Source organism: Protomyctophum parallelum (genome assembly GCF_964188405.1).
Source record: "Protomyctophum parallelum genome assembly, chromosome: 13".
NCBI lineage: Eukaryota > Metazoa > Chordata > Actinopteri > Myctophiformes > Myctophidae > Protomyctophum > Protomyctophum parallelum.
Window position 1 is genome coordinate 12,820,045 of NC_139708.1, and position 24,615 is coordinate 12,844,659.

Here is a 24,615-nt window from a genome sequence, read left to right on the forward strand (position 1 = left end):
TCCGGTGTGGAAATGGTTATTTCAGTTTGCAAGTATGTGTATGTGGAAATGACCAGATACACTAGGTGGGCTCTACACCGGATCTGAGCACTGAACAGTAAATAGAAACCCCTTTCCACAGTTGCTGCGTGAAAGAATTATAACATTGGTTGGTGACGCTAGTAAAATGTCAAACATGGCAGTATGGTGGGTTGTATTGTAATCGTAAAATTATTTGAGAAATAATCTAATCACAAGTAAAATGGCCAAGCATGGAGCACAGTGGAACTGAAGCAGATATGAGTCTGACAGCAGAAAAAACATTCACGTTTGAAGACAACAAAGGGGACACCCTGAACTCACTCACAGTCCATATACCCGAGGTTTGTTGTCCGTTTGTCTTGTAAACTGATTAAATAGAATAGATCTACAAGTTATCAACACATTGCATGGCCACGCTTAGCTCTGGTCCATAGCCTTCTACTGCTTCGATTCTGCCCTGCAGTAGAAGGCTATGGACCAGAGCTAGGCCACGCTTTGATAGCATGTAGATCTGTTACTTTTAGGCAGCGACACCGTTCTACTATGGAATATATATTTTAACCATGCAGTGGTGCTTGCTTAGAGTATACTCTAAGGGTGCTTGTAGTCAGAACCAGAGTAATATAGTAACTATCCCAATGAGATAGAATGAGCACTTCCGCATTCCATTGTTACAATGGGAGTCAAGTTATTCAACGCCACTCTCTACACTCTGGTCAGAGCTAGCCCTGATCGCCCTGATACATGACTGCCATGATGATTATCATGACAGTCATGACGTAACTTAGCCCCTTTCGGGACCCTCCATAAAGCTTTTCTGAAATTTTGATGAGTTTTATGTAGGGTCGCTGCTCATAACTATATTTTCGTATGGGAATTCTGGAACGCGGACATAAATATTCTCTCTAAGATAGTATCTGCGGCGTTTGACGGCCTTTTTTTGTTTGAGTTATTCTGAATTCGTGAACTTTAAAAGTTTAAGTACCTATACATCCCGCTGCGAATATCTCCTGTGGCGCGGAAGCCGTTAAGTATTTTTAATCTATGTTTGACCGATTTGGTCGCTTTGATTCTTCTTGTTTGTTTACCGTTTATTGTACCGCCTCCCGGTGTGCGGTTGGCTTGTGCCTCTGATCTGCTCTGTCATAGCTATACGCCACTAGCTAGCCAGATAGGCGGTACAATGAGGTGTCAATAAACAAGGAAGGAAGAGAAGAATCCAAGCTTCCAAATCGGTCAAACATAGATTAAAAATACTTAAAACAGCTTCTGCGCCACAGGAGATATTCGCAGCGGTATGTATGGTTACTTATACTTCACATATTCAGAAACCCTCACACGAAATTTTTTTGTCAAAGAGCGCAGACAGGCCATAAACACGTTGTTTATGTTTTATGTATGTCTGCGTACCAGGTGGCATGGTACTGCTGGAACAGGACCCCATGCTCTGTGTCGTCAAAAAGTCAGAAACTTCAGTAGCATTGGGTCCTGCTTAGCCCTCCAAGCAGAACCCAAATGCTACTGAAGTTTCTGACTTTTTGACGACACAGAGCATTGCGTCCTGTTGCATCAGTACAGTGCCACCTGGTACGCAGACTACATAAAACATAAACACCGTGTTTATGGCCTGTCTGCGCTCTTTGACGAAATGTTTTCGTGTGAGTGTTTCTGAATATGTGAAGTATAAGTACCCATACATGCCGCTGCGAATATCTCATGTGGCGCGGAAGCCGTTAAGTATTTTTAATCTTTGTTTGACCGATTTGGTCGCTTTGATTCTTCTCTTCCTTCCTTGTTTATTGACACCTCATTGTACCGCCTATCTGGCTAGCTAGTGGCGCTATAGCTATGACAGAGCAGATCAGAGGCAGGGACGTAGCCGCACAAGCCAACCGCACACCGGGAGGCGGTACAATAAACGGTAAACAAACAAGAAGAAATAAAGCGACCAAATCGGTAAAAATACTTAACGGCTTCCGCGCCACAGGAGATATTCGCAGCGGGAAGTATAGGTACTTAAAGTTCCCGAATTCAGAATAACTCAAGCAAAAAAAAGCCGCCGCCGGCTACTTTTTTTAAACGGGGTTCGTTTGGGAAATCCACAGTTGCACACCGGGAGCGCACTCGCCTATTAGTCTGTATTGGCATGGCGGTCAGCGTACCTATATCGAACACACCGAGTGCCACCCTACTCCCGACCGATAGGGGCGCGTAGTTGAAAGCCAATGGCAAAATAACAGCTCAGATAAAAATGCTTTTTATTAAACAACGCGGGATGCAGCAATTCTAATCGCTGGAGCAGCAACTAACTAACACCCGTGGGACAAATTGTGAGTACTTTATATTTGTAATCCGAATGTTTATATATACGGATTATTTGTAAATGTAGCGAGCGCAAAAAACAGGGTGCAGTTACGCCTTGACTCTCGTATGAATACGAGAGTCAAGAACCAGGGCTAGGTCAGAGCTATAGCTCTGATCCATAGCCCTAATGCCTGTTGCATTAAAGCTATGGATCAGAGCCAACATATCAGTATAAATAAATACTTATAAGTCCTGAATTCAAAATCTTCAAAGTAAAACGTATTTGAGAATACTGTAGAAAAAGTAAAAAGGAGTCGCTGTGCAGAAAATTTCATATGATGTTATTGGACTACCGGTATTATAGATTATGATTATTGTCCATTACTTCAATACTGCAGCTGGTAAAGGCTTTACTAGCGTAACCTGTAAAAAAAAAAATCAAGAATAAATAGAGTCCACACACCATTTTCTGCTCCCCTTTACAATGTAGCCCTAGTGAGTAAAAAGTACATCTCCCTCTGAAATCTAGCAAAAGTATAAAGTGCATGAAATAAAAATGCAAGTAGCCTAATACATTAGTTATTAACTAGAAATCATTAAACCACTGGAAATGTGCTGCACTGTCTGTCATGAACTGTTTAATTAGATCATGTTCAACTGTGTAGTTATACATTCATGTATAGTTGAAAAGTATCAATTTCTGATTTGACTGTGTATAATGTTCACCCTCAGGTGCTTGATGCACAGTACGGTATGTATGTGTGGCCTTGTGCAGTGGTCCTGGCCCAGTATGTATGGACACACAGAGAGGACCTGCAGCGCAAGACGGTACTGGAGGTATGCTACAAAGCATTCATTACTTTCTTCACTGTTGTATGATCAATGGTCAACTGTGCTTTAGTGTGCGAATGCAGCGGTTCCCAAACTGTTTGACAATTGTCTTGTGTGTGCGTGCATTGTGTTCTGACAATCTACACGCTCACAATGAGTGTTGCAATGCACTGTGTTTGTACATCTATTTTTGGTGCATTAAGCCCGTAACTGGTTGATTAACAGTGCTGTTGTGCTGATGATGACAAAAGTTAGCAATGACTTTATTGAACATATTTTGTAAACTATTTCCAGCTGGGTGCAGGTGTGAGTCTACCAGGTGTTGTGGCTGCAAAGTGTGGGGCACGGGTCATTTTGTCGGACAGCGCCGAGCTTCCTGTGTGTCTGGACAACTGTAGGCGCTCCTGTGCTGCCAACTGTCTCACTGATGTGACCGTGATGGGACTGACATGGGGGGACATATCCCCACATCTGCTTCAACTCCCTGCCCTGGATGTCATCCTGGGCTCCGATGTCTTCTACGAGCCAGAAGGTCTATTTTACATGCAGTGTCCAATGACAGACATATGGGATTATTCATACGGTCTGTTGGATGGAAACGTTGTATGACCAATAATGTGCATTCATATATTTAATAGTGAAAATGGCTGATTAGCTTGCAGATCAGCTATCCATTTGTTTACTCTCTGAAAACAGGAACAATATATATTGTATAGCGGTATGCACAGTGCACACATGAGAATGGGTAACTCTTACATTTTTCAGACTTTGAAAATGTTCTTGTGACCATTGCCTTCCTACTGAGGAAAAACCCCAAGGCCCAGTTTTGGACCACATACCAAGAAAGAAGGTAAGGTCTTAAAGTGTTCATTACAGGAACTGAGACTGCAGTGAGGTTTATTCCTGAATTGCAATGTGTTGTCTGTGTTTCAGTGCTGACTGGTCCATCGAGGCGTTGCTCCACAGATGGAATTTAAAGTGCACGGACATTCCACTGGAAACATTCCATGCAGACAAAGCTCAGCTTGCTGGGTCAACACTACCAGGGAGCCACTCTGTTGAAATGATGAAAATCACACTTGGGACTTAAGACAACCAGAATATTACAGTTGGATGCAAACCTTGTATGTCAATTGTCAAACCATTACTTTGCTGCCAGGTCATGAGAAAAATAACCAGAATTCCAAAGGTTACTTAGGGTAGTCACTACCCCCTACTTTTCATTGGTTAAATATTTAACCACTTTCAACCTCACATAGCCTGAGTGGAGGGGGTTGTGAAAGGTTTGGCAATGTAAAAGACTAACTTGTAGATCAGCAATTGTTTGCTACTGTGTAATATACACCAAATCCAGGGTTCCCAGTCATGATCATGAAATTCATGTAATATTTTTGAATTCTTAACAGTTTATAATAAACTGAATTTTGTTTTGGAAAATGTTTGGATATAACGTTTCATTAAAAAAAAGTCCCAGGGCCAGAACAGGTCAAGTGGGCTAATGTTTACAGGATGTCACCTGAGAAAGAATGGATCTACGAGCGAACATGGTGCATCATGATTACTGATTAGCTTTTTGATTTGATCGTGCCACATGGTCAATTCTGTTGGGGCACACGTTTAAGAGCCTCACCATTGCTAGAGGCCTGTAAATAGTTTAGAAAATGTTAAATTTGGGCACCCCGTTTATCAATACACGTGGTTTTTAGGTGACATTTGTAGCCCTTATACCTGTCCAAACTAAGCTTAGACAATGCAGATTAAAATAGGGTGCATTTTGCATCCCAAAACAATTTATAGTTAAGGGACGAAATAAAACGACCTCTGCATCCACTGGTTGCACTGTTTGTTTATTTTGCTAGCTTTAGTTATAATTTCTTCTGTTCTCTACATGAATGTAACCACACCATATAAAATGAATTATTAAATGCTGCAATTAAAAAAAAAAAAAAAAGGCAAAATATGACTGACGTCGTTGAAGTGTGACTCATAAAATGTACCTGGGACTCATCTAAAAGACCATTCCTGCATCCCGGGACTCATTTAATTGAAAACTCATTTACATCACTGCAATGTACAGAAAGACTTGTATTGCTCATTCTTGAGTTATTCGATTACATGTTCAGTGAAGTTTACTGCTTGTGAGCATGGACATGACATCTTTGACAATAAATGTTATTCTTAATCTCCATTACATATCTTTGTCACAATTGAAACGTCAGTAATAAAACATGAGACCAGTTTAAACAAATGCAAAAACTTTAATCGCATTCACAGTGGTCAAAAATACACCACAGGGGAAAGAAAAGTTACATAAAATAAGATGTACTGTTTGTGAGAATTAAAAAATATAGATCTTTAACCTCCAATTTGACAGAATGGAAAAAGTACCTCCTACAGAGGGTAGGAGCAGCCATACCCAAAGGTAGTCACAGGACCGTTCTGGAGAATACTGGAAACATCAGCACACTCAGCAGAGCAACACGCCACCTTAACAGCTAACCAGCAAAATTCAACTGCTACACAACTGCGCCTAATGCACAAAAACAATACAGGGAGGAAGATTAGAAGAATGAAATAAAAATGAGCTCACCAAGCAGCCAGTAAACAAGTGGCATGTTTAGTTAAATTTAAACAAAATGAATGGAAATATGCGATACAGCCTGGATTACCTGGTAAAATTTAGCAATGTCATGATCTTGTCAATGTGTCATACTCCAGAAATTAAGATATTGGCTGTCAAGTAGCCACTTTTACAAAGTGCACAGAGAGGAGAGCTCAGAAGATATTATATGAACATTTGAAAAGGAAATTAATCACAGTATAATAATGAAAGCTGAGCCTTTGTTGGCTAAATAAACACCAGATAAACAGAGGCATTCCTAGGATGATACAATAACCTTTTACACTAGGTAATCATTGCTCGGATGGGGTCCTCTCTGTGCAGTCTGGGACCTGAAGTTCTGACGTCTTCACCTGCAAAATGTCCAAACAAAGCAATGGTTACAAGAGGAAATATTTGTCAACGACAGAATTTTTTTCCCCCCCATTTTTTTTTTTTTAATTTCCCAAATTAAGTCTACAATGCCAAATTTTGTGACCCTCCAAGTCACTATTAAAAACAGCACCAAACAGTACACCTCAATGTTACATCATTTGGCTATAAAGGGGTACTTCGCTGGTATTGAACACAAATGCCATCTGTCTACTGTGAGATGGACATGGAAATCTGACATATCACTCCCCAGTGTGATCTGTGTGTTGAGAACCAGCCTATGTAAAATGTGTAAAAGGCATCATTTTTACATAGGCTGGTGGTGATTTTCCAGCACACAGTGAGCTCTTGACACAATGGGAGGGGAGCAATAAAAAATGTAATTTGCATGGCTTAAGACTTGGACAAACCTTGGTTTTTTGCACAACCACCATCATGCCCCTTGTCAGGGACTTAACCTGGAGGCCACTGTGGAGCAGACAGACGTACCTCACCACCAAACCCCACCATTCTGACTGCCTCGCCAACCTGCTCCATCATAGCAAACCCTCAACAGCAACAGGCGACCCCTGGGCAGCACACACCCCTTCTAACTGCTCATATTTCCTCAGTTCAGCTCAGTACTTCAAACTCCAAGCTCCACTTTTGCAAACAGGATTCCGCAAGCTTAGAAGGAGAAAATTCCAGATGTGGTTTACTATCACAACCGTTTGTCAAAAAGACTTAGCATGTACTGATTTGTTTCTCTTTTTTTACTTGCTTACACTTGGTATGAACATGTAAACAGTAAATCCAAAACTGTTTTTTTGCATATCAATTTGTAGGAATGGAAACAAAAACCACCTGCAATCCAAATCCAAACAGGGCAGGAAATTAACCGAGTTGCAACAAACTTGCCAGTAGAATCAATAAATTTGGAAAATTAACAAATTATTGTCATGCAGAATGAAATCTGATCATGGCAGTTCATGAATTGCATGCTCAATGTGTTGGTAAAACAGCAGACAAACCAACCACACAAAATATGTACTGGAAATTTTGATGGAGTCAATTTCCCACCCTGATTGCAAGACAATGTAGCTAATGTTAGAAAGATAATAGTTAATTCACAATTCACCAACGCATCTGATCATTACATTCATTAGTTGCAATATTGTCATTTCCACCCCCCATACGCACCCTGTGGTTGATGTTCTATGGGGATCCGTCTCCATTCTCTCCAGGCGATTTGGGCGGCGGGCTTTTAGATCTCGACCTGGAGGCTCTGTTGGACGGAGGAGTGCGGCTCCTGGATCTGGAGCGTGACCTGGAGGCGGCGGCGGGCTTCTTCCTCTGGGGAGAGCGGGACTTGGAACGGCTGTAGGAGCGAGACCTGGAGCGGCTGTATCGAGAGCGGCTGCGGGAACGGGAACGAGAGCGGCTCCTGCTGCGGGAACGACTCCGTCTTCTACGTCTTGGGCTGTTCAGGGGGGGGAAAGAATTTTTTTTAGATCTAGGAAATAAAACCTTGCATAGTTTTTTTTTTAAATAACTAATTATCATGGCATCTTGGTAAATATAAAACTCAAACTTATAAACAAGTTACCCCAGTGCTTAGTCCATTAAATTGAATATTGGTGAAAACCATCAAATTGAATATTGGTGAAAAATATAAAACTCAAACTCTTATAAACAAGTTCCCCCAGTGCTTAGTCCATTAAATTGAATATTGGTGAAACCATTTCATACAAGACATCTACGTTCTGTAGAATTAAGAGGAAAAGCCTGTTAATCATCATGATTGCAATAATTGGTCAACTTTTGCAGGGACAAAGAACATGACCCCTATACTCTATGTTTAGACATGACCTATAGCTCTAAATACCACTACATGGAGGGAAAAGAACGGCATGTTATATCCGAAAGAATATATGATGATTTCAATTAAATAAAACATTTAAACATAAGACATGAAAATTAAACCCTGCAAAACAATGAGAATGACCATACGGATCACGCTCACCTTCTGCTTCGGCGACCACCAGAACCCCCTCCTCCACCACCACCATACCTCCTCGGTGGTCCTCCGCGGCGGCCACCGCCGCCGCCCCCACCGCCGCCGCCGCCTCCTCCGTGGTGGGAGTCTGGCGGGCGGCCGTAGCGCGCCATTTGCACGCGGAGTTCGCGGCCGTCGAGCAGGGCGCCGTCCATGGCGTCCATCGCGTCCTCAGCATCGCGCTTGTCGTGGAAGCGCACGAAGGCAAAGCCGCGGCTCTCCTTTGTGTATCGGTCCCGCGGGATGTACACGTCCCCGACCCGGCCGTACTTCTCGAAGACCCGGCGCAGCGTCTCCGGCGACGTGCGGTAGGTCAGGTTGTCCACTTTGAGCGAAGTCATGCCCTCCACGTCGGGAGGAGGCCTTCCGTAACTCATCTTGCCTGCTGGAGGGGGGGGGGGAATAAAACGCAAAGAAAACACGATGAATTCGATTATTTCTATAATATATCCATCGAGTTGTCGATATATCCCACGTTATATTATCTAAATATTGGCTGTGTCGCCGTGATTACTGATTATAAGACATTCCGAAGGGGGTGATGCTAATGCCGTTAGCAATAGCATCTTAGCTCCTTACCTCTTGTTGCTCCGTTTTCTCCTCGCTCGAGCGCGGCGGATCAAACACCACCACCACGCGCCCCGTTACGGATTAGGAGGGGGAAATGGGCCGTGTGCGTGCAAAGTTCCGTGTGTTTCGTGTTCTCGCCGTCGTCGGTCGTTCAGAGTGAAAAATCTACCGAGTTGTTTCGTCGAAATGGAGCGAAAAGATGTGTTTTATTGTTTGGGTTTCTTTAAGGTTTTATACCGTCGACCAACCAGCCCTCCGCCATGCGCCGGAAGAGGAACAAGTATCGCTCACTGCTCATGACTCCTCCCACCCGCCCCCACCCCCAGTTTACTTACTCAAGTACTGTATATTATTAAAAGTATTTTGGAGGTACTTGTACTTCTACGTCCTTTTTACTCAACTACAAATATTTGAATACGTTAGTAACATTTTGTAGATTAACAAAACATGCATTAACCACACAGCCTTGCTATGACTTTTTAAAAACAAATACATTAAATACCAGTACTTTCACGTTGGTTCTGTTGTAAGTATATGATATCGATGCCAATGCTATTATACTTTTACTGGAATAAAAAACATGAATAAAGGCCTTTCACTGGTAGTATTTTTGCTAGCCCTGGTCCAGTGCTTACAGAGACTCTGGTCCAGTGCTTCTCTCTCTGGACCAGGGCTATATTTTTGCATGGTATTTTACTTTTATTAAAGTAAAAACTCCTTATACCGGACGTTTGTTGTCGTCACCCGCTTCGTTTCTCTGGCTTCGATCTTCATCGATTGGGATGGGCCTACGCGCCTCTGCTCTGCCTGTGAAAGGGCATCCGTATGATTTGTAAGTCTGCGAAAAGGGAGAAAGCGGAAGAAGAAGGTTTTAGGGACTTCGTCGTATGGCGGTGTCGCGCACCTCGAAAATAGCAGATCTGCAAGCTCACAGCGCGCCGCGTCTGCGACGCGCTGTGAGTTTGCAGATCTGCTATTTTCAGTTTGAGTGACGTAGCCCGTCAGCTGACATGTTTATTCACATGACTTTTTTTACTGTCTCATTCCTGGAGCTGGAAATAACAAGACTACTTCATTTGTTGTCCTACTCTTAACAGAAAAGTGTTGTTTCTGCCCATGGATTATTATTATTATAAAATATTTATTATATCTTATTCAACTATACCGACGAGGTCGCTATGAGCTGTCACAAACAATAGCAGCCGCAGCCCGCAGGGTTGAACTACATTTATAAGACAAAAGGTGAGTTTAATAACGCAAACAAACACTATTGCAATAATTAAATCACTTCTTGTGATCAAATATCAAATCGTGTACATCTAAGGGATTCCACTGCATTGCTGATAACTTGTGGATTAATTATTTTAGTCCTCTACTTCAGTTACTTTGTGTCCTATTTGTGTCCATGCTATAGATTAATACATTCTATACATTTTTGTATGAATATTTTATCTGCTGCTGTTTGATTTGTCCTTTTTTTGCACAAGAGAATCAGGAACTCTGTCACACACACTTTGACATGATATTTGTTTTGACATTTATTTCTGTTTACTTATACTACTTTGGTATTATACTGCAGCCTATTTAAAAGGCAGCTGCTTTTGATAATTGTCGTTGTTAATGTGTTTGCTTCCTTAAATGTGTTCTCTGATGTTTGCCTATTTGTGTCTTATGTTTTGAGCTCTCTCTGTGTCATTGATGTAGTTTTCTCCTGACTGGAAAGCAACTTGTGTTGTTTTAGGCATGCTATACAAATTAAGGTGACTTGGGCTTGCACTAAAGAAGCTCGCCTAGCTTGAGCTGAGCTATGTGACAAAAACATTGGAGTTGGTTATACGTATTAACGTGTTTTTGTGTCTGTTTCTGCAGGAAGAGTTGACGCTGATTAAATTATTTTTGGAAGACACTTGACTTGCTGACACACTACATACGTCACCATGTCTCCCGAGGGGAAATCACTGTTGAACATCATCATCCTGGGATTTGGCTTTATGTTCATGTTCACTGCCTTTCAAACATGTGGCAACATAGAGGTAATTAACTGGATCTCATTGATTATACACGATTACATCCTGATCATATTGATTGCGCAGAACCACTTGATGTAGGCCTGATCGTATTGATCAGCACATCATCAATTAATCCTGATCATATTGATTACACGCAACCTCATCATGTATTCTTCATTGTGTCGATTACATGGGACCTCATATACCGTACATACAGTAGAAGCTCTTAATTTAATCCTGATCATATTGTTTACACAACTACCTCATCATTCAAACTGTAATGCCCAATATTGATTAGAACCTCTTCTGATCATATTGATTACATAGAACCTCATCATTCAAACTGTAATGCCTAATTTTTAACATTGTTTTACGACGGTGTCAACCAACGTGGTCAGTTATTTCCGGCACACAACATCAGCGCACAATGAAGTATAAACCAGGCATAACTGTCCATTTACTTTGTCTTCCCAGCAAACGGTGTTGAAGAGCTTCAACAGCTCAGAGTTCCAAGGCAGTGGATATACAAGGTAGTTTATGACAAGAATGTTGAGCGTTTTACATTATTATAAACGTATATTGTATGCATATAGCAGATGGCCTTGTTGCTTATGAGATCAGTTCTGATCTGGTGACATATATTAGTTGCACGGATAGATTCCTCACCTGGTCGCACATCTAAGGAAGCTTAATCGAATGTAGAGGCAAATGACATTAGAAGGATAAATGAATCATAGCTAATCAGTTTAGGTAACAAAGCTTACTCTCAGCTCCCTGCATTCCAGTGAAATAAGGTAGCACATGAAATAAACTCATAGGTTTTTTGAGGCATAGAGTCATTTTCAGGACCCCAAAATGGCGTTTTTTTATAGCAAAAATTATACAAATTGATAAGCAATTTGAATCCTACATGATTGTGTTTGTGTTTAATAGCTTGTCTAATACCTTTGAGTTGTGAAATGCACCCATTCTGCAAACTGTTAATACATACTTCAATCAATCAATTGTTTCTAGTGTTGTTTTTTTAGCCATGGAGTATAAGAAAATAGTTAAAAAGGGCTAGTAGTTATTTTTATCAGGCAACATTTGTGAGATTATGAGATAGCATTCCCATTATGGGGTGAACGTTCGGTCACAATTAGACGATCAAGATTGGCTATTTCTGCCAAAGATATGTAGTGTAGAGGGAAACAGGAGGTCATCTCTAACAACAAACGGATGTTGTACAAATGGACTCTTTCCATCAGCATCCAGCCTAACCGTCCTGTCCTGTCCATACTTGTAGCATGTCCATCATCTATGGCGTTTTCTCTGCATCCAATATGATCGCTCCATCAGTGGTCGCAGTCATAGGACCACAACTGTCCATGTTCTTTAGTGGACTTTTATACAGGTAAAAACACACACACACACACGTCGCTTGTCTTTCAGTTTAATATACTAGATGTTCCAGTTTGCCCAGTCTCCTAATGGCTTCTGAATGTTGTCCCCCCCCCCCACCCCCCCTGCAGTGGCTACATCGCCATGTTCATACATCCATATACATGGACCTTTTATACAGCCTCTGTACTCGTAGGGGTTGCAGCAGCAGGTAAATATCAAAGTGTTGCAATATCACGTTTGTGTTCGTTTGTCTCACATGTCAATTGAAATGGTAGAACAATTTGCAAGTACAATGTAAATTAAAAAAATAAACCCTAGTCCACAGGCTTGAGAAGTGGCATTCTCCAGGCAGCAAATTACCTTAAAATGACTACTGTACACCGGCACCTTCTGTTTCAAAACAAACCCAAAAATCTGCATAATAGTAGGACACACACATACAGAAAAGAAAGGAAAAATGATGTATGCACACATTGCACAGTATAGTATACCAGGAAAATAAACAACTTAAACAAGAATATTAACAAAAGCCATATTCATAATTTATAGGAAAAATATTGTTTGGACCCAGCTCAGAGAGCCGGCAGGCCAGATGGAACATTTATAAGAGGCGCTTATACATCTCACAATGCACTGTCTGAATATATTATTGTTTATGTGTTTTGAAATGTCCTCTGATCTGTGTGATCTGATCTGTGTGATCTGTGATCTAGTGTTGTGGACGGCTCAGGGATATGTGCTGGCTGTCAACTCCAGTGATACGACCATCGGCAGGAACAGTGGCATATTTTGGTCCTTACTGCAGTTCAGGTGACTATGGTTTACTTGCCGTTATTGACTCTTCTAGCTGCATTTTGTGCCGTTTTGTGTAATGCAGTACTCTTCTTCTGTTGAATATGTCCATGTCTCTCTGCAGCTTATTCTTTGGAAACCTCTATATATACTTTGCATGGCGCCATCAAACTCACATAACAGGTATTTAGCTGTTGGTTAATCATAGCTTTTATATGGTTGGATGGAGAAGATTACTTTATTGTCAGTGTACTGTACGCCAGGCAATTGAAATGTATCTTTTTGAATATCACATTGGATGGATGGATGGATTGTAATTGTATTATGGTCATTGCACAATAATAAACAACACAATGGTAGATCATGAGGACTTTGTCATTGCTATTCATACCCATTTTTAAGTTTCTGACTCGTGTGTGTGTGTGTGTGTGTGTGTGTGTGTGTGTGTGTGTGCGTGCACACGTCAGACAGCGAACGGCGGACTGTGTTCATCTCGCTCACGATCGTCAGCCTGGTCGGCTGCTTCCTATTCTTCCTCATCCGGAAGCCGGACCCTGACTCCACGTCCGTGGAAACATCAGACCCGGACCTCCAGGTTGAGCTGTCGGAGAGTGCCTCGGCAGTGCAGTGAGTGAACCTCTGTCTCGTCTACTCTAATGGCTCCTTTGGACAATTCATTCAGGCCAGTGGAGTGGACCCCCCCCCCCCAGGGGTCCTTGACGAGGTCCCCAGTAAAATGAGTTAGAATGGCATCCCTTTTAACAACTTTTACCGTATTTGAAAATGGCTTGTAGATCTGCTATTTTCAAAAAGCATCTTGAAAAGAATTGTAAAAATAGATAATTAATTAATTATAATAATAATCAGTTTAAGAGCACAAATCTTATATGGAGGTACCTGGCAGGCTGGCACAAAATATTTTCAGATGGGGGTTCACGGACAAATACTGTATGTGGGCGTCCCCAGTCATGAACAAATGTGAGACCCCTGATGAATGGTAAACCCAGAACCTTGGATAACCTGAAACTCCCAGAACCGGTGAAGGTCAGGGATGTTCTTTTGTTTATGTTTCGATTATAACCAGTCAGAAACCAGCCCTGAAGGGGTAGGTACGACATTAAAAAAAACGGGCTGATCTACAAGCTCACAATGCACTTAAGAAGTAACAAGTTTGGAGTTGTTGGTTCCCAAAAACTCAGAGCAGGGCCCAAATCCAGAAACAATCACAGAACGGCGCAGTTATTTTTGTTCTTTGTATTCGAAAAGAGCCATTTATAAATGTCCTCTTATGCTGGGTTTCCAGACTTCCCACTGGCCCCACAAAGAGCACGGGCTTTTAAAAATTGCACTTTTATCTGCAACCAGCACCTTTTCGCTGTCTCACTTCCCATGTGGAAATGCAGTGTCAGAGCTACAGTTCAACCACAGCATAGATTGGTTTGAGAACTCTGCACGGTAACAGCGCTCCACTCTACTCTACTCACCAGACCTACCTTTGGGCACCTAGTATCACTTCTGTTGAGGTACAATACAATACAAACCTATATCGTCACTGACGGGTGGATATGTTCAAAACTGTTACTTTTGTGAAAATGGAAAAAAGCTACAGAAGGACTTAACCACTTTCACTTTAAAAAGTAAAAAAAATTGCCGATCTACAAGCTCAACACATCGTGATTTTATCAGTCCACGTGGAATCAAGTTTTCAATCGAACAGACTGATTTCAGTTATTTGTCCCACTCCGAAAATAGCCAATCTACAAGCTCACAACACGTTGCGCTGACTTGTGAGCTTGTAGATTTGCAGTTATTTTTCAGGTGGACAAACTAACAATATAATGCATGTTCAGACGCATCTTCCATAAAACCCTAATTTTCTCGGATATTTCATAAAAGCTAAGGTTAAAGCCTGTAACTTCTTCAATTGATTTGATTTTGATTTGATTTTGGTAAAATAATTACAAGTAGGCCTAATCATAATAAAACCCAGAATAAACACTTACAAGTGTAATGAAACACTTGTTTCCAATGTGTGTCCTGCTTGGTCCAACAGCAAGAACATTGGGATTAGGATAATAATTCTACATAGTGGTCATTGTTTATGAAACGGAGCACTAGTGTGTGGGGTGACTACTTTCATGCTGTTTGATTTAAATGTTTCAGTCATGAGGTTTTATTTTTGCTTTATTCCATGAGTCCATGATGGCAATTATATTTAGGACACAATAAAACCAGATATAAAACAGACACTTTTAACAGTCATAAACAAGGAAGCTACCAATGCAATTCCAAGGTTCCAGGTGAGCAGAAGTGATACCATAACTTAAGGTGATGTGAAAACACTGCCGGGGTTTCTGGTGAATAAGTATCCCCCCCATGATTCAGTCTGGCTATCCTCATTGTATGCTACACACTTTGTGTATTGGCCACTCTTGTCTTGTCTATCTGAGCGCTGTCTCTCTGTCTGTGCGGTTCCTGACCGTGTGAATGGCCCTTTCACACTGAATGCCACAACAACCCCAGGTGAAACCCATCAACTGCTGATTGGCATTGTAGGCTACAGGACAATTGAAGATAGCTACCCGCTTTGCATAGAGATCACTTGCATAATCTCCTTTGTGTATAAACTGAGAGAAGTAGTCGAAAATGAATGAGCCAAAGCAAGTGATTTTCTTCCAATGCAAATGTTTTAGTTTCATGACGGTGTGTCTGGTCTGGGGATATAAAGAATGTACAGTCTTGACATTTGACACCTACTGTCTCTCTAAATGTCTCATTTTTGGGTTTAAAATAATAGAAACAAGTTCATCTCTGTGTGGTGGACACAGCGATCTCCCCAATCTTTAAGCTATTATTTGATATGCACAATTGCAAAGTGACAATGTTTTTTTCCACAACAATGTTGCACTAGTACAAAGTGCTTCAGCTATATCTTTATAACTAAGCACTACTGAAGTAGCTTCTCTTTTATGCTGTATTTGATAAACTGCAATTGTTTATTTCAGCAATGTTTCATGGAGTTCTTCTAACTAGTAAACTTGATTTTCTCTTAAATAGAAATCATACATTTACAATCAAAAGATTTAGACATTTGTGGTCTTCATTAGAGCAACTTATACTTGTCAACTTACACATAATTGAACTCCAAACAAAGAGTAATATATAACCATGGACTTGACAGCGAATTTTGTGGCGTCAGGTCGTCACTTCATGGTCACACCCATCATTAATGTCACACCCACGTCGTTTATCAATCCGGTGTCTCTGCTAGTTGGTCATAAAATATCACTAGCATCCCGATGGACCCCCCATATTGCATGGAAGCTCCCCAAAACTGTTAACAACCTTTAAACTAGCTGTTGAAAATGTGAAATGAATCGATATTGATTACCTAAATGGCAAAATAAAAACTCTTTCTGTGTTATCTAAAGAAATATCTGACAACAGGTCTTCTGCAAGACCTGTTGTGCTTCTCACAGTGCTGCCCGAGTTTATAAAGAATAACCACTTCCTCCTCATCTTTTCAGAACACCCAGTGTAAGCCTGTGCACCAAGGCTACAAATGCTTTTGGTGAGTTCAACCCATATCTGACTGCTTCATTGAAACCTCTTTCTGTCACTTGTCAATTGATTTAATTGATGATGATGATAATACTAAATTATTATTAATACATTACTATATATTTTTTATCATCAATTAAATCAATTGCACCCCTAACACAAATAGTGAAACACGAAAAAATAATCTACAGCCTATATTTGAATGCTTCATTGAAACCTCTTTGTGACATTTTCTTAACAATGTCTCTCTCTCTCATCAGTCCAAGCCTGTAGAGTGTTGGTCACCAAGGAGATGCTTCTGCTCAGCATCTCTATAGCATACACAGGTTGGTCCACATGAACACAGCTCGTGCTACACTGTCAAATGTACTGTGTTAATTTATAACTCTGAGAGTGAACGAAATGTAACCAAATGCACCTGTTTATTGGCCTACCAGCTCACAATGACCCCTTTTCCACCAGTTGGTTCCCAATGGGAACCGGTTCAGTTCTTTTTGGTTTTTAGTCCATGAGCCAGAGCTCCAAAATTGGTGGGCAAACTATACCCTATATTAAATTGTTTATAGGATCAATACAAGTAAATGAATACATGATAACCCTTCCACAGTAGTACCTTTTTCATATTTTTGATTATTTTGCATATTTTCCTACATAATGCCTCATTTGCATATTTTAAAATGTAAAATTTGTAATACAATAAATCATTGTCTTCGTGTAAGTACTCAATTGGGGAAGTTTAATGGTGATAACAATCTAATATAGGTATGGTTTTGCCCACTCAATTCATAATTAATGTTTCAATTTTGGAGCTCTGGCTCATGGACTAAAAACCAAAAAGAACTGAACCGGTTCCCACTGGGAACCAACCGGTGGAAAAGAGGCCAGTGTGTCTTGACGTGTTGTGAGCTTTTAAATCGGACCTTTTTGGTTATTAGTTATTTTATAAGATAAAACTAGCGATAGTATTCATGTTCAGAAGCATCTAGGTTAACGCCTCAACCTGTCACCAGTTGGCTGTATGAACAGCAAGGACATATAATTATGCATATTGTGTTAATTGGACTCACAGCAGTAGTGTGGAGGGACTCCTTTCACAGTTTCACTAATCACAGATAAGGATTTTGCCTGACTTTGCCCTAATTTTTGTGCTGTGTGGATTTGGTCTCTCTGTCTCTCTCTCTCTGTCTCTCTCTCTCTGTCTCTCTGTCTCTCTCTCTCTGTCTCTCTGTCTCTCTCTCTCTCTCTTCCACTGAGCAGGTCTGGAGCTGACCTTCTTCAGCGGGGTGTACGGGACGTGCATCGGAGCCATGACGCAGTTTGGCCAAGACGCCAAGAGCCTGATCGGAGTCTCTGGCATTTTCATTGGCTTAGGGGAGATCCTGGGTGAGTGTTTTGATTGATTGATTGATTGATTTTATTTCGTGATAATAAAAAGAGCACGGAGTACTTCCTGGCCTACAAGTCAAAGCACCACAGAGGATGAAAACACAAGAAAGCCTTTCGGCTTATTTCCATTGCGGTCCAAATCCCCCCCCCCCCCCCCCCCCAAAAAGAACTGTACATAACTAAAGCCAGATCAATATACTACACTACTACATAACATCATGGATGAGTCTTTATAACCATTAACCAGGGGTGGAAGAAGTGGTTCTTCTTCTTCTGCAAAGTAAAAGCACAGCACTTGAGCAAATGTACTATAGTGACGTTCCACCAATTGTTTACAACGTGTCACATGCAGAGCGGCAGGGCAGAGCTGTGACTGACACAGTGTCATTTAGAGAGGGAATGTCACAAGACAAGCTCTCTGTTTGATGTTAGTTGTTGTTTTCTGTGGGGTTGAGTGCAGTGTTGAATTTGACAGCAACATCTTCTTTATGTCGTTTTAGTCAGTCTTTAATACAATTCCATTTAGTTTTGGTCATATTTTAGTCACCTGAAAAGTTTTAGTCTAGTTTAATTGACTAAATACCATATGATTTTAGTCGACCGAATATGCAGTTGATTTAGTCGACTAAAATATATTTTGTTGTTGAAATGCCTGATTTATATAGTCGCCTGTGTGCTGAAAATAGCAGATCTACAAGCTCACAACGTTGTGAGCTTGTGGTCTAATGTTGGAGAGTGACACCTGCACACAACCAAGCATAAAATGACTTCTCTCTCTTCTCCACTAGTCCCTCCCTATTACATTTTAGTCTATTTTGTATTTGTTGATAATTGTCTGTACATATTTAGTTATAGTTTTTTTTTCTCGGTTTAGTCGGTGAAATTAACACTGGGCTTGGGTGCTTGTCCCCGCCTGGCCACTAGGAGGGGGCGTGTTCGGGATGCTGAACAAGTGCAACCGGTTCGGCAGGAACCCCGTGGTGCTGCTGGGGCTCATCGTGCACTTCGTGGCCTTCTACCTCATCTTCCTGAACATCGCCAGCGACGCGCCCATCGCCCCCGAGGAGGGCACCTCTCTGCAGGCCTACATCACCCCCAGGTATGTAGGACCCCACACTGTGTGTGTGTGTGTGTGTGTGTGTGTGTGTGTGTAGATCTGGTTACTTTAGCTATTTTTGGAATTTGAATCCTGAAATGTAAATTTTTGGACATACAGTATTAGGTTTCCACCCGACGGAGGCGATATCTCTCTTTTTCCATACACAAATAAACCTGACATGACTCAGCCTTGATTAGCAGTCACTCACATCAGATGATATTATTCATTCAGCAGCACATGATTTATATTTATGATCACGGATCCTATGTTTTTGAATAAGACAACTCTTAAAACCGTATCACTGCCACCTGGTGTACGCAAGAGCCAACGCTTGACTGCTGACCCGGATGTACTTGGTTTTAGTGTGATGCACGTCCGTTTGTGGCCATTTTGTGGTCCATTTGTGGTCTATTTTAGATGCGAAATATTTTGCGTAAAATGAGGCTATCCTTTGCTCTAGAAAACGCCAATGTTCCAATCGGGATCACCGGATGATCAGAAAAGACCTCAGAACATTGCGCATTTTGTCAAAACCATGGAGAGCACTGTAGATTTAGAGTTATTCAGCTTTTTAGTCAGCCTGTATACAAGAAGTGAACGGCAGTGCGCATGTGTGAAACCGGTCTAGGATCGCTGAAGAAGGAAAGGCCAAGCAAAAAAAGAATACAGCGATTCCGTTTGATATCAATAATAAAGCTTATTTGACGGAGCGGTCCACCAGGAGCAGTTCACAGTTGGATTTTAATTGGCGGAAGCTCCGTCATAAGCAGTTTTTGTGTTGACGACAAAACCTTGTAGTTAGCAACGGTTGCCTATAGAAATCCCTGAGTTACCGATTTGAGACTGATTTTGCCGGTTTGTAAACCCCCTGTTTTTTATAGTGAAATATTTATAATACATCACATGTCATAAGAAAGAAAGCTTCATCTCTCTCTCAGCTAAGAGGTCCTTGGCCTAAAAAAGTTGAACAACCCTGTGTGTGTGTGTGTGTGTGTGTGTGTGTGTGTGTGTGTGTGTGTGTGTGTGTGTGTGTGTGTGTGTGTGTGTGTGTGTGTGTGTGCGCGCGTGTGCATCAGTGTGCCGGTGGCGTTGCTGTGCAGCTTCCTGTTGGGTCTGGGAGACAGTTGTTTCAACACACAGCTGCTCAGCATCATCGGCTTCGTGTGGCGCGAGGAGAGCGCTCCAGCCTTCGCCGTCTTCAAGTTCATTCAGGTACGCTTTCACTAGTCTGGCTTTGGCCAGACACATAACGTGGATTCACTGACGCTTCCTTCCAGGTATGAGTCTGCACTTCGGCCCATAGGCAGAGAGAGTATGCGGAAGCTGGAGAAAATCAGAAAATGATCGAGGCCAATCAGTGACTGCGTTTCAACTGCTGTGCCGTACAACAGTGAAAAGCAGCCTCTGATTGGTCCTTGTGTATATGGTGATGTAACATACGTGCTGCGGTACTGTCAAAGTCTGCATTTGACCCATCTCTTGGAGCGGTGAGCCACAGCCGTGCCGAGGTTGGGAATCATTTGACCCCCCAATCCAACCCATTGATGCTGAGTGCCACTTTGGTATGACCCGGTCGGGGATCGAACCCCGCCCGACCTCCCAGTTTCAGGGCGGACACTCTTAACCACAAGGCCACTGTCTGGTACTCAATACAATGGCTGCCCTCGACGCAACAAGTTCAAAGGTTTCCACAGAAACAAGAACAGCTAGAAGTGCAGTTATTTCAGATATAAGGTCTTTTCAAACGGGCAGTGATTAACGCACACGTTGTCTCCTGGATCAACGACAGGTCTGCTCAAGAGGGGCGCGACAACGCAAGCATAAAAAAAAGCTAAACAGAATCCAGGTTTGGTGAGTCGTGGGCGTGTGACACGAAACGAGCACATGTGTGGCAATTTCACGGGACTACACCCACGTAAATACGCTTGCGTTGTTGCCCCTCGACTTCTCCGTGCATACAGGGAAAAAAAACGCAGGTCTCATTGAAAATGAACTATAGCCGCATTAAGTCACTGCCCGTTTGAAAGGACCTATAGACTGTGACATACTGTATATCCGACATAGCTCACTCACATAGAAAGTAGAAACTAAACAGACCTTGTTTTTTGTGTGGTATCTTTCAAGCATTTGGAGCAGACTACTAGCGCACTGTGATTGGCTAAATGAGTCTGTCTGTCAAGGCAACTACTTGCACCCACTTGTCAAGCTGCCTAGAGGGGAATGAACTAAAGGTTATACGGGTCAATGCATTATGACAACACTATAAGTAAAGAGAATTAAACGTGATTTGTTGTGTGGGTTAATAATGAATAGGTCTACATATTTAAGAGGTTATTTCTTTCGGTGACCAATATCTGTGTATGCGCGAGCGACTGTGTGCATGTGCTTGCGACATACAGTATGGCAGTGGACGAGGGGGAATCATTTCATTGATGAAGCCGAGCTTTTCCTGGCGACAGAGACGCTCCTAGACGGTGGCTATCAGCGACCTCAAACTGAACTAATAGAAACACCAAAAAGTCGTCAAAGTCGTCTTCGGCAGGGGGAGCCATTGGGGGAAACGGGCGTAAAAGTCGTCTTTGGCTGTAAATGTAATGTAAATTGTAAATGGTGTTTTATGTTATCACACAGTCCATCATGGCGGCGCTGGCGTTCGGCTACAGCAACTACTTGCTGCTCCACTGGCAGCTACTCATCCTGGTGCTGGTGGGCTTCCTGGGCTCACTATCCTTCTTCATGGCTGAGTGGGTGGTGGAGGCCGGCCGGCGGAACTCGGACTACGACAGCATCTAACCAGCCATGTTGTGGCACTAGTGGGACCAGGAGGAGGGAGTGGCGGTGGCCAGTGATTCAAGCCTTTTCTTTTTTAATTTTGAGGATATTTGATGCCATTTTATTTGATCTCTGGGACCCCCCAGCGTTAATTTAACTCACTTGGAGATACAAGCCCCTACGATGGGGCAATTGGACCCCCTGCCTGGTGGTCACCAGACCTGACTTTTGATAGCATTGACTGGTGAGGAGGACAGCTCCACCCTGGGTGAAGACCTGCATCTCTGTCTGGACCCACCTTGACCCTCAGTCCACACACCTGGACCTGGACCTGCCTGGGTTCTCCAGTCCACACACCTGGACCTGGACCTGCCTGGGTTCTCCAGTCCACACACCTCCACTCAACGGCACGCTGAAACATCTCTGCTATTTGATTTGTTTCCCCCACAGCCTTCTTCTAGCTCCATAAATCAAATCGTTTTTGTTTGTTTGTTTGTTTGTTGCCTTCAGAGTTCAATGAATGGACACCGTTTGGGGACACTGGGACAGTGATATTTATTGCCACGGCTATTGTAAATGAAACTTCGTGCCTCCTTTTGTTTTGTCACTGTAGACATTCAGATGGTATCATATTGAGGTCACTGCGTGACCTAAAAATTAAAATAGGCTATGATGCCAACAAAAATGTGCCGGTCTCAGCAAGAAACGCCGCTTTGTAGGGACGCTACTTCAGTTGGAGTTGACAGTTGACAGTCCCCTGGACTGTGGCTGTCAATGTGTTTTACATCAAATTTACATCCCTTTTCTCCTCCTTAAATTATAAGCACATATTGTCTTTGTATGCTGCGTGGGCATTATTTTCATGCGATTAAGTCGCCCCAAAATATATGATTTTGAGCTGTTGTCTCTGTCATGAGTAGATCCAAGCGAAAATGATGCGGTGAAGAACCAACAACGTTCTTATTCAGAACGAGATAGATTCTTTAGTGAGGCTTCAACTATATAATAATATATATATAATAAATATAATAATAATGTGATGCAAAATGGTTACAGACAGATCATTGATTTCGTCACATCCTGTGGCGTTTATCAAATGGTTGTCTGATGGGTTGGTTGCATCCAGCAACACGCCTTTTTCCGCGGAGAACATCGTATGGTTTGAATTCTTTTAAATGTGAGTGCCATGAATCTATACTATGCTGGGAACGGCAGGAGCACAATGAGGTGCCAAGCGACCGTTCATGTCTGCCATTTTTATCAGCTGAGAAAAAAAGAAACAAAGATAAAAACGTGTGGACATACATAGGGCCACCGCCTTCCCATATAAATCTATGTATTACAAGACACGGCATCAAATTACATTAATAGTTTAAAGGGAAATCTATGGATCTGTGAACCCCAACTGATGAAGGACTATGCTGTAAATGTTTGTCTTTGTGTTTTCGTCAAAGTTTGTCAAACTCTATGCTTTGACTGTAATCTAGAAGATCCAATCCAGCTGGGAGCTCCTAGTTGGACGACGGTGCCTGCCGTTGGACCCCATGTGACCTCCTCATGTTGTAAAGAGGTCGATGTGACCTCCTCATGTTGTAAAGAGGTCGATGTGACATTTGGGTGTGCAGTGAATATACTAACTCGACACTGTTTGGATTGTGCATGTAGAACTGAACATCATCTTCTATCTAGTCCATATCCTGTTTTCTTCTCCCCACCTCCCAAACCCCTCACAGAGAAGCCTGGAGGGGAAACACGGTCGCATGGTACACGCATGGTACAGCTCTGAATAGTGTGTTTCACAGTCATTTGGTACCATTCAGACACAAAGCAAACACATTGGTATGAAGTGGACCTTCGCGAAGTTGTCTTTGTCGGATGTCGCACGACAAAGCATAAATCGGGGCCTGGACAAAGGATCTCACCATGCTGTATTTTAATTTTCTGTTATTTATGCAGTTGATGAATCACACACTGTGTAGCTAATCTATTGTGGGAAGACGGAGCATTGAGAATGGCTGGTTTGTTCATGGTTTACATTATAGCCTTTTAGATTGTGTTGCGACTGGGTCACATGCAATCTACAGTATCTCTAGGATATCAAGGGAATTACCAATGTACAATAAAGGTGATTTTTATACTTGAATGATCATGAATAGCATGCTTGCTTGTTTTTTATTGCGTGCAGCGTAGTAGTGTGTGTCTACTCTGTTAGTGAAATATCTTTCAATAATCAATAGGATTGTCATATTTTGATTGAATGTTTGGTACCTGTCTGACCAGCAGGTGGCACCATGAAGCTTGTTTTTGCCAGAAGATTTGTGGGGGTAAAAACAAAAAAAGCTAAATTAAGAAACAGCGTTTAAACACTAAAGATTTATTTTCTTCTTCAAAAATATCCATAATATATATTTTAATATAGCAAATTAGCCACATTATAGCTAGCTCTGGTCCATAGCTCTAGGGCGTTGCATTTTAGAGCTATGGATCAGAGCTACATTATAGCCTACTTGACACTTGTGCGTATCCGTGCCAACTGGGGCCTGTTATCTCATGGTCCACCTATCGTCACTGCTCTCAACTTCAGCCACCACCAAGGAGTAGAGTAGAAATCCCATCCAGATGGTTCGTCGTGTGGGTGAACAATTTTAAGGGCACTAGATCAGATTGTTCTTGGTATGAAAACGTAATGAAGTCACTGATTTCAATAGGTCACCTACCCTACCACACTGGGGCCCTTCATTTTGCCTTCACGTGATGCTTGACTGATCAGCTAAATAATATGCTCAGTGGTGGAAAAAGTAGCCTACTCAATTGTTTTACTTATAGTAAGTGAAAGTATCAATACAACTTGAGGAAAGCT

The 24,615-nt window shown here is 42.0% G+C and overlaps 3 protein-coding genes across 6 annotated transcripts; 2 read left to right on the forward strand and 1 right to left on the reverse strand.

The window, feature by feature from the left end:
* The first annotated feature begins 81 nt into the window (after positions 1 to 81).
* On the forward strand, positions 82 to 4,553 carry mettl23 (methyltransferase 23, arginine). Its single transcript, XM_083780864.1, has 5 exons — positions 82 to 362; positions 3,058 to 3,162; positions 3,451 to 3,688; positions 3,922 to 4,006; positions 4,090 to 4,553. Exons 1-5 carry the CDS (start codon positions 252 to 254, stop codon positions 4,244 to 4,246), a joined length of 696 nt encoding a protein of 231 aa, XP_083636990.1. The 5' UTR covers positions 82 to 251; the 3' UTR covers positions 4,247 to 4,553.
* Positions 4,554 to 5,394: 841 nt separating this feature from the next.
* srsf2b (serine and arginine rich splicing factor 2b) lies at positions 5,395 to 9,044 on the reverse strand. Of its 4 annotated transcripts, XR_014570171.1 has the most exons (5): positions 8,763 to 9,044; positions 8,151 to 8,568; positions 7,328 to 7,607; positions 6,559 to 6,814; positions 5,395 to 6,129 (listed from the first exon to the last, which is right to left on the reverse strand). XR_014570171.1 is itself a non-coding variant. In XM_083780312.1 (4 exons), the coding sequence occupies exons 2-3, from the start codon at positions 8,558 to 8,560 to the stop codon at positions 7,343 to 7,345; spliced, it is 627 nt and encodes a 208-aa protein (XP_083636438.1). In that variant the 5' UTR covers positions 8,561 to 8,568; positions 8,763 to 9,043; the 3' UTR covers positions 5,395 to 6,129; positions 7,328 to 7,342. The 4 variants fall into 4 exon arrangements, 3 of the variants coding, with proteins under 3 accessions (XP_083636438.1, XP_083636436.1, XP_083636437.1); XM_083780312.1 differs by lacking the exon at positions 6,559 to 6,814 and having other exon boundaries at positions 8,199 to 8,568; positions 8,763 to 9,043; XM_083780310.1 differs by lacking the exon at positions 6,559 to 6,814 and having other exon boundaries at positions 8,763 to 9,043.
* Positions 9,045 to 9,810: 766 nt separating this feature from the next.
* On the forward strand, positions 9,811 to 23,898 carry mfsd11 (major facilitator superfamily domain containing 11). Its single transcript, XM_083780540.1, has 14 exons — positions 9,811 to 9,995; positions 10,623 to 10,786; positions 11,237 to 11,292; positions 12,048 to 12,155; positions 12,274 to 12,353; positions 12,859 to 12,955; positions 13,062 to 13,120; positions 13,405 to 13,564; positions 16,465 to 16,508; positions 16,759 to 16,824; positions 17,756 to 17,881; positions 18,809 to 18,983; positions 20,060 to 20,195; positions 21,615 to 23,898. Exons 2-14 carry the CDS (start codon positions 10,691 to 10,693, stop codon positions 21,774 to 21,776), a joined length of 1,365 nt encoding a protein of 454 aa, XP_083636666.1. The 5' UTR covers positions 9,811 to 9,995; positions 10,623 to 10,690; the 3' UTR covers positions 21,777 to 23,898.
* Positions 23,899 to 24,615: the final 717 nt, after the last annotated feature.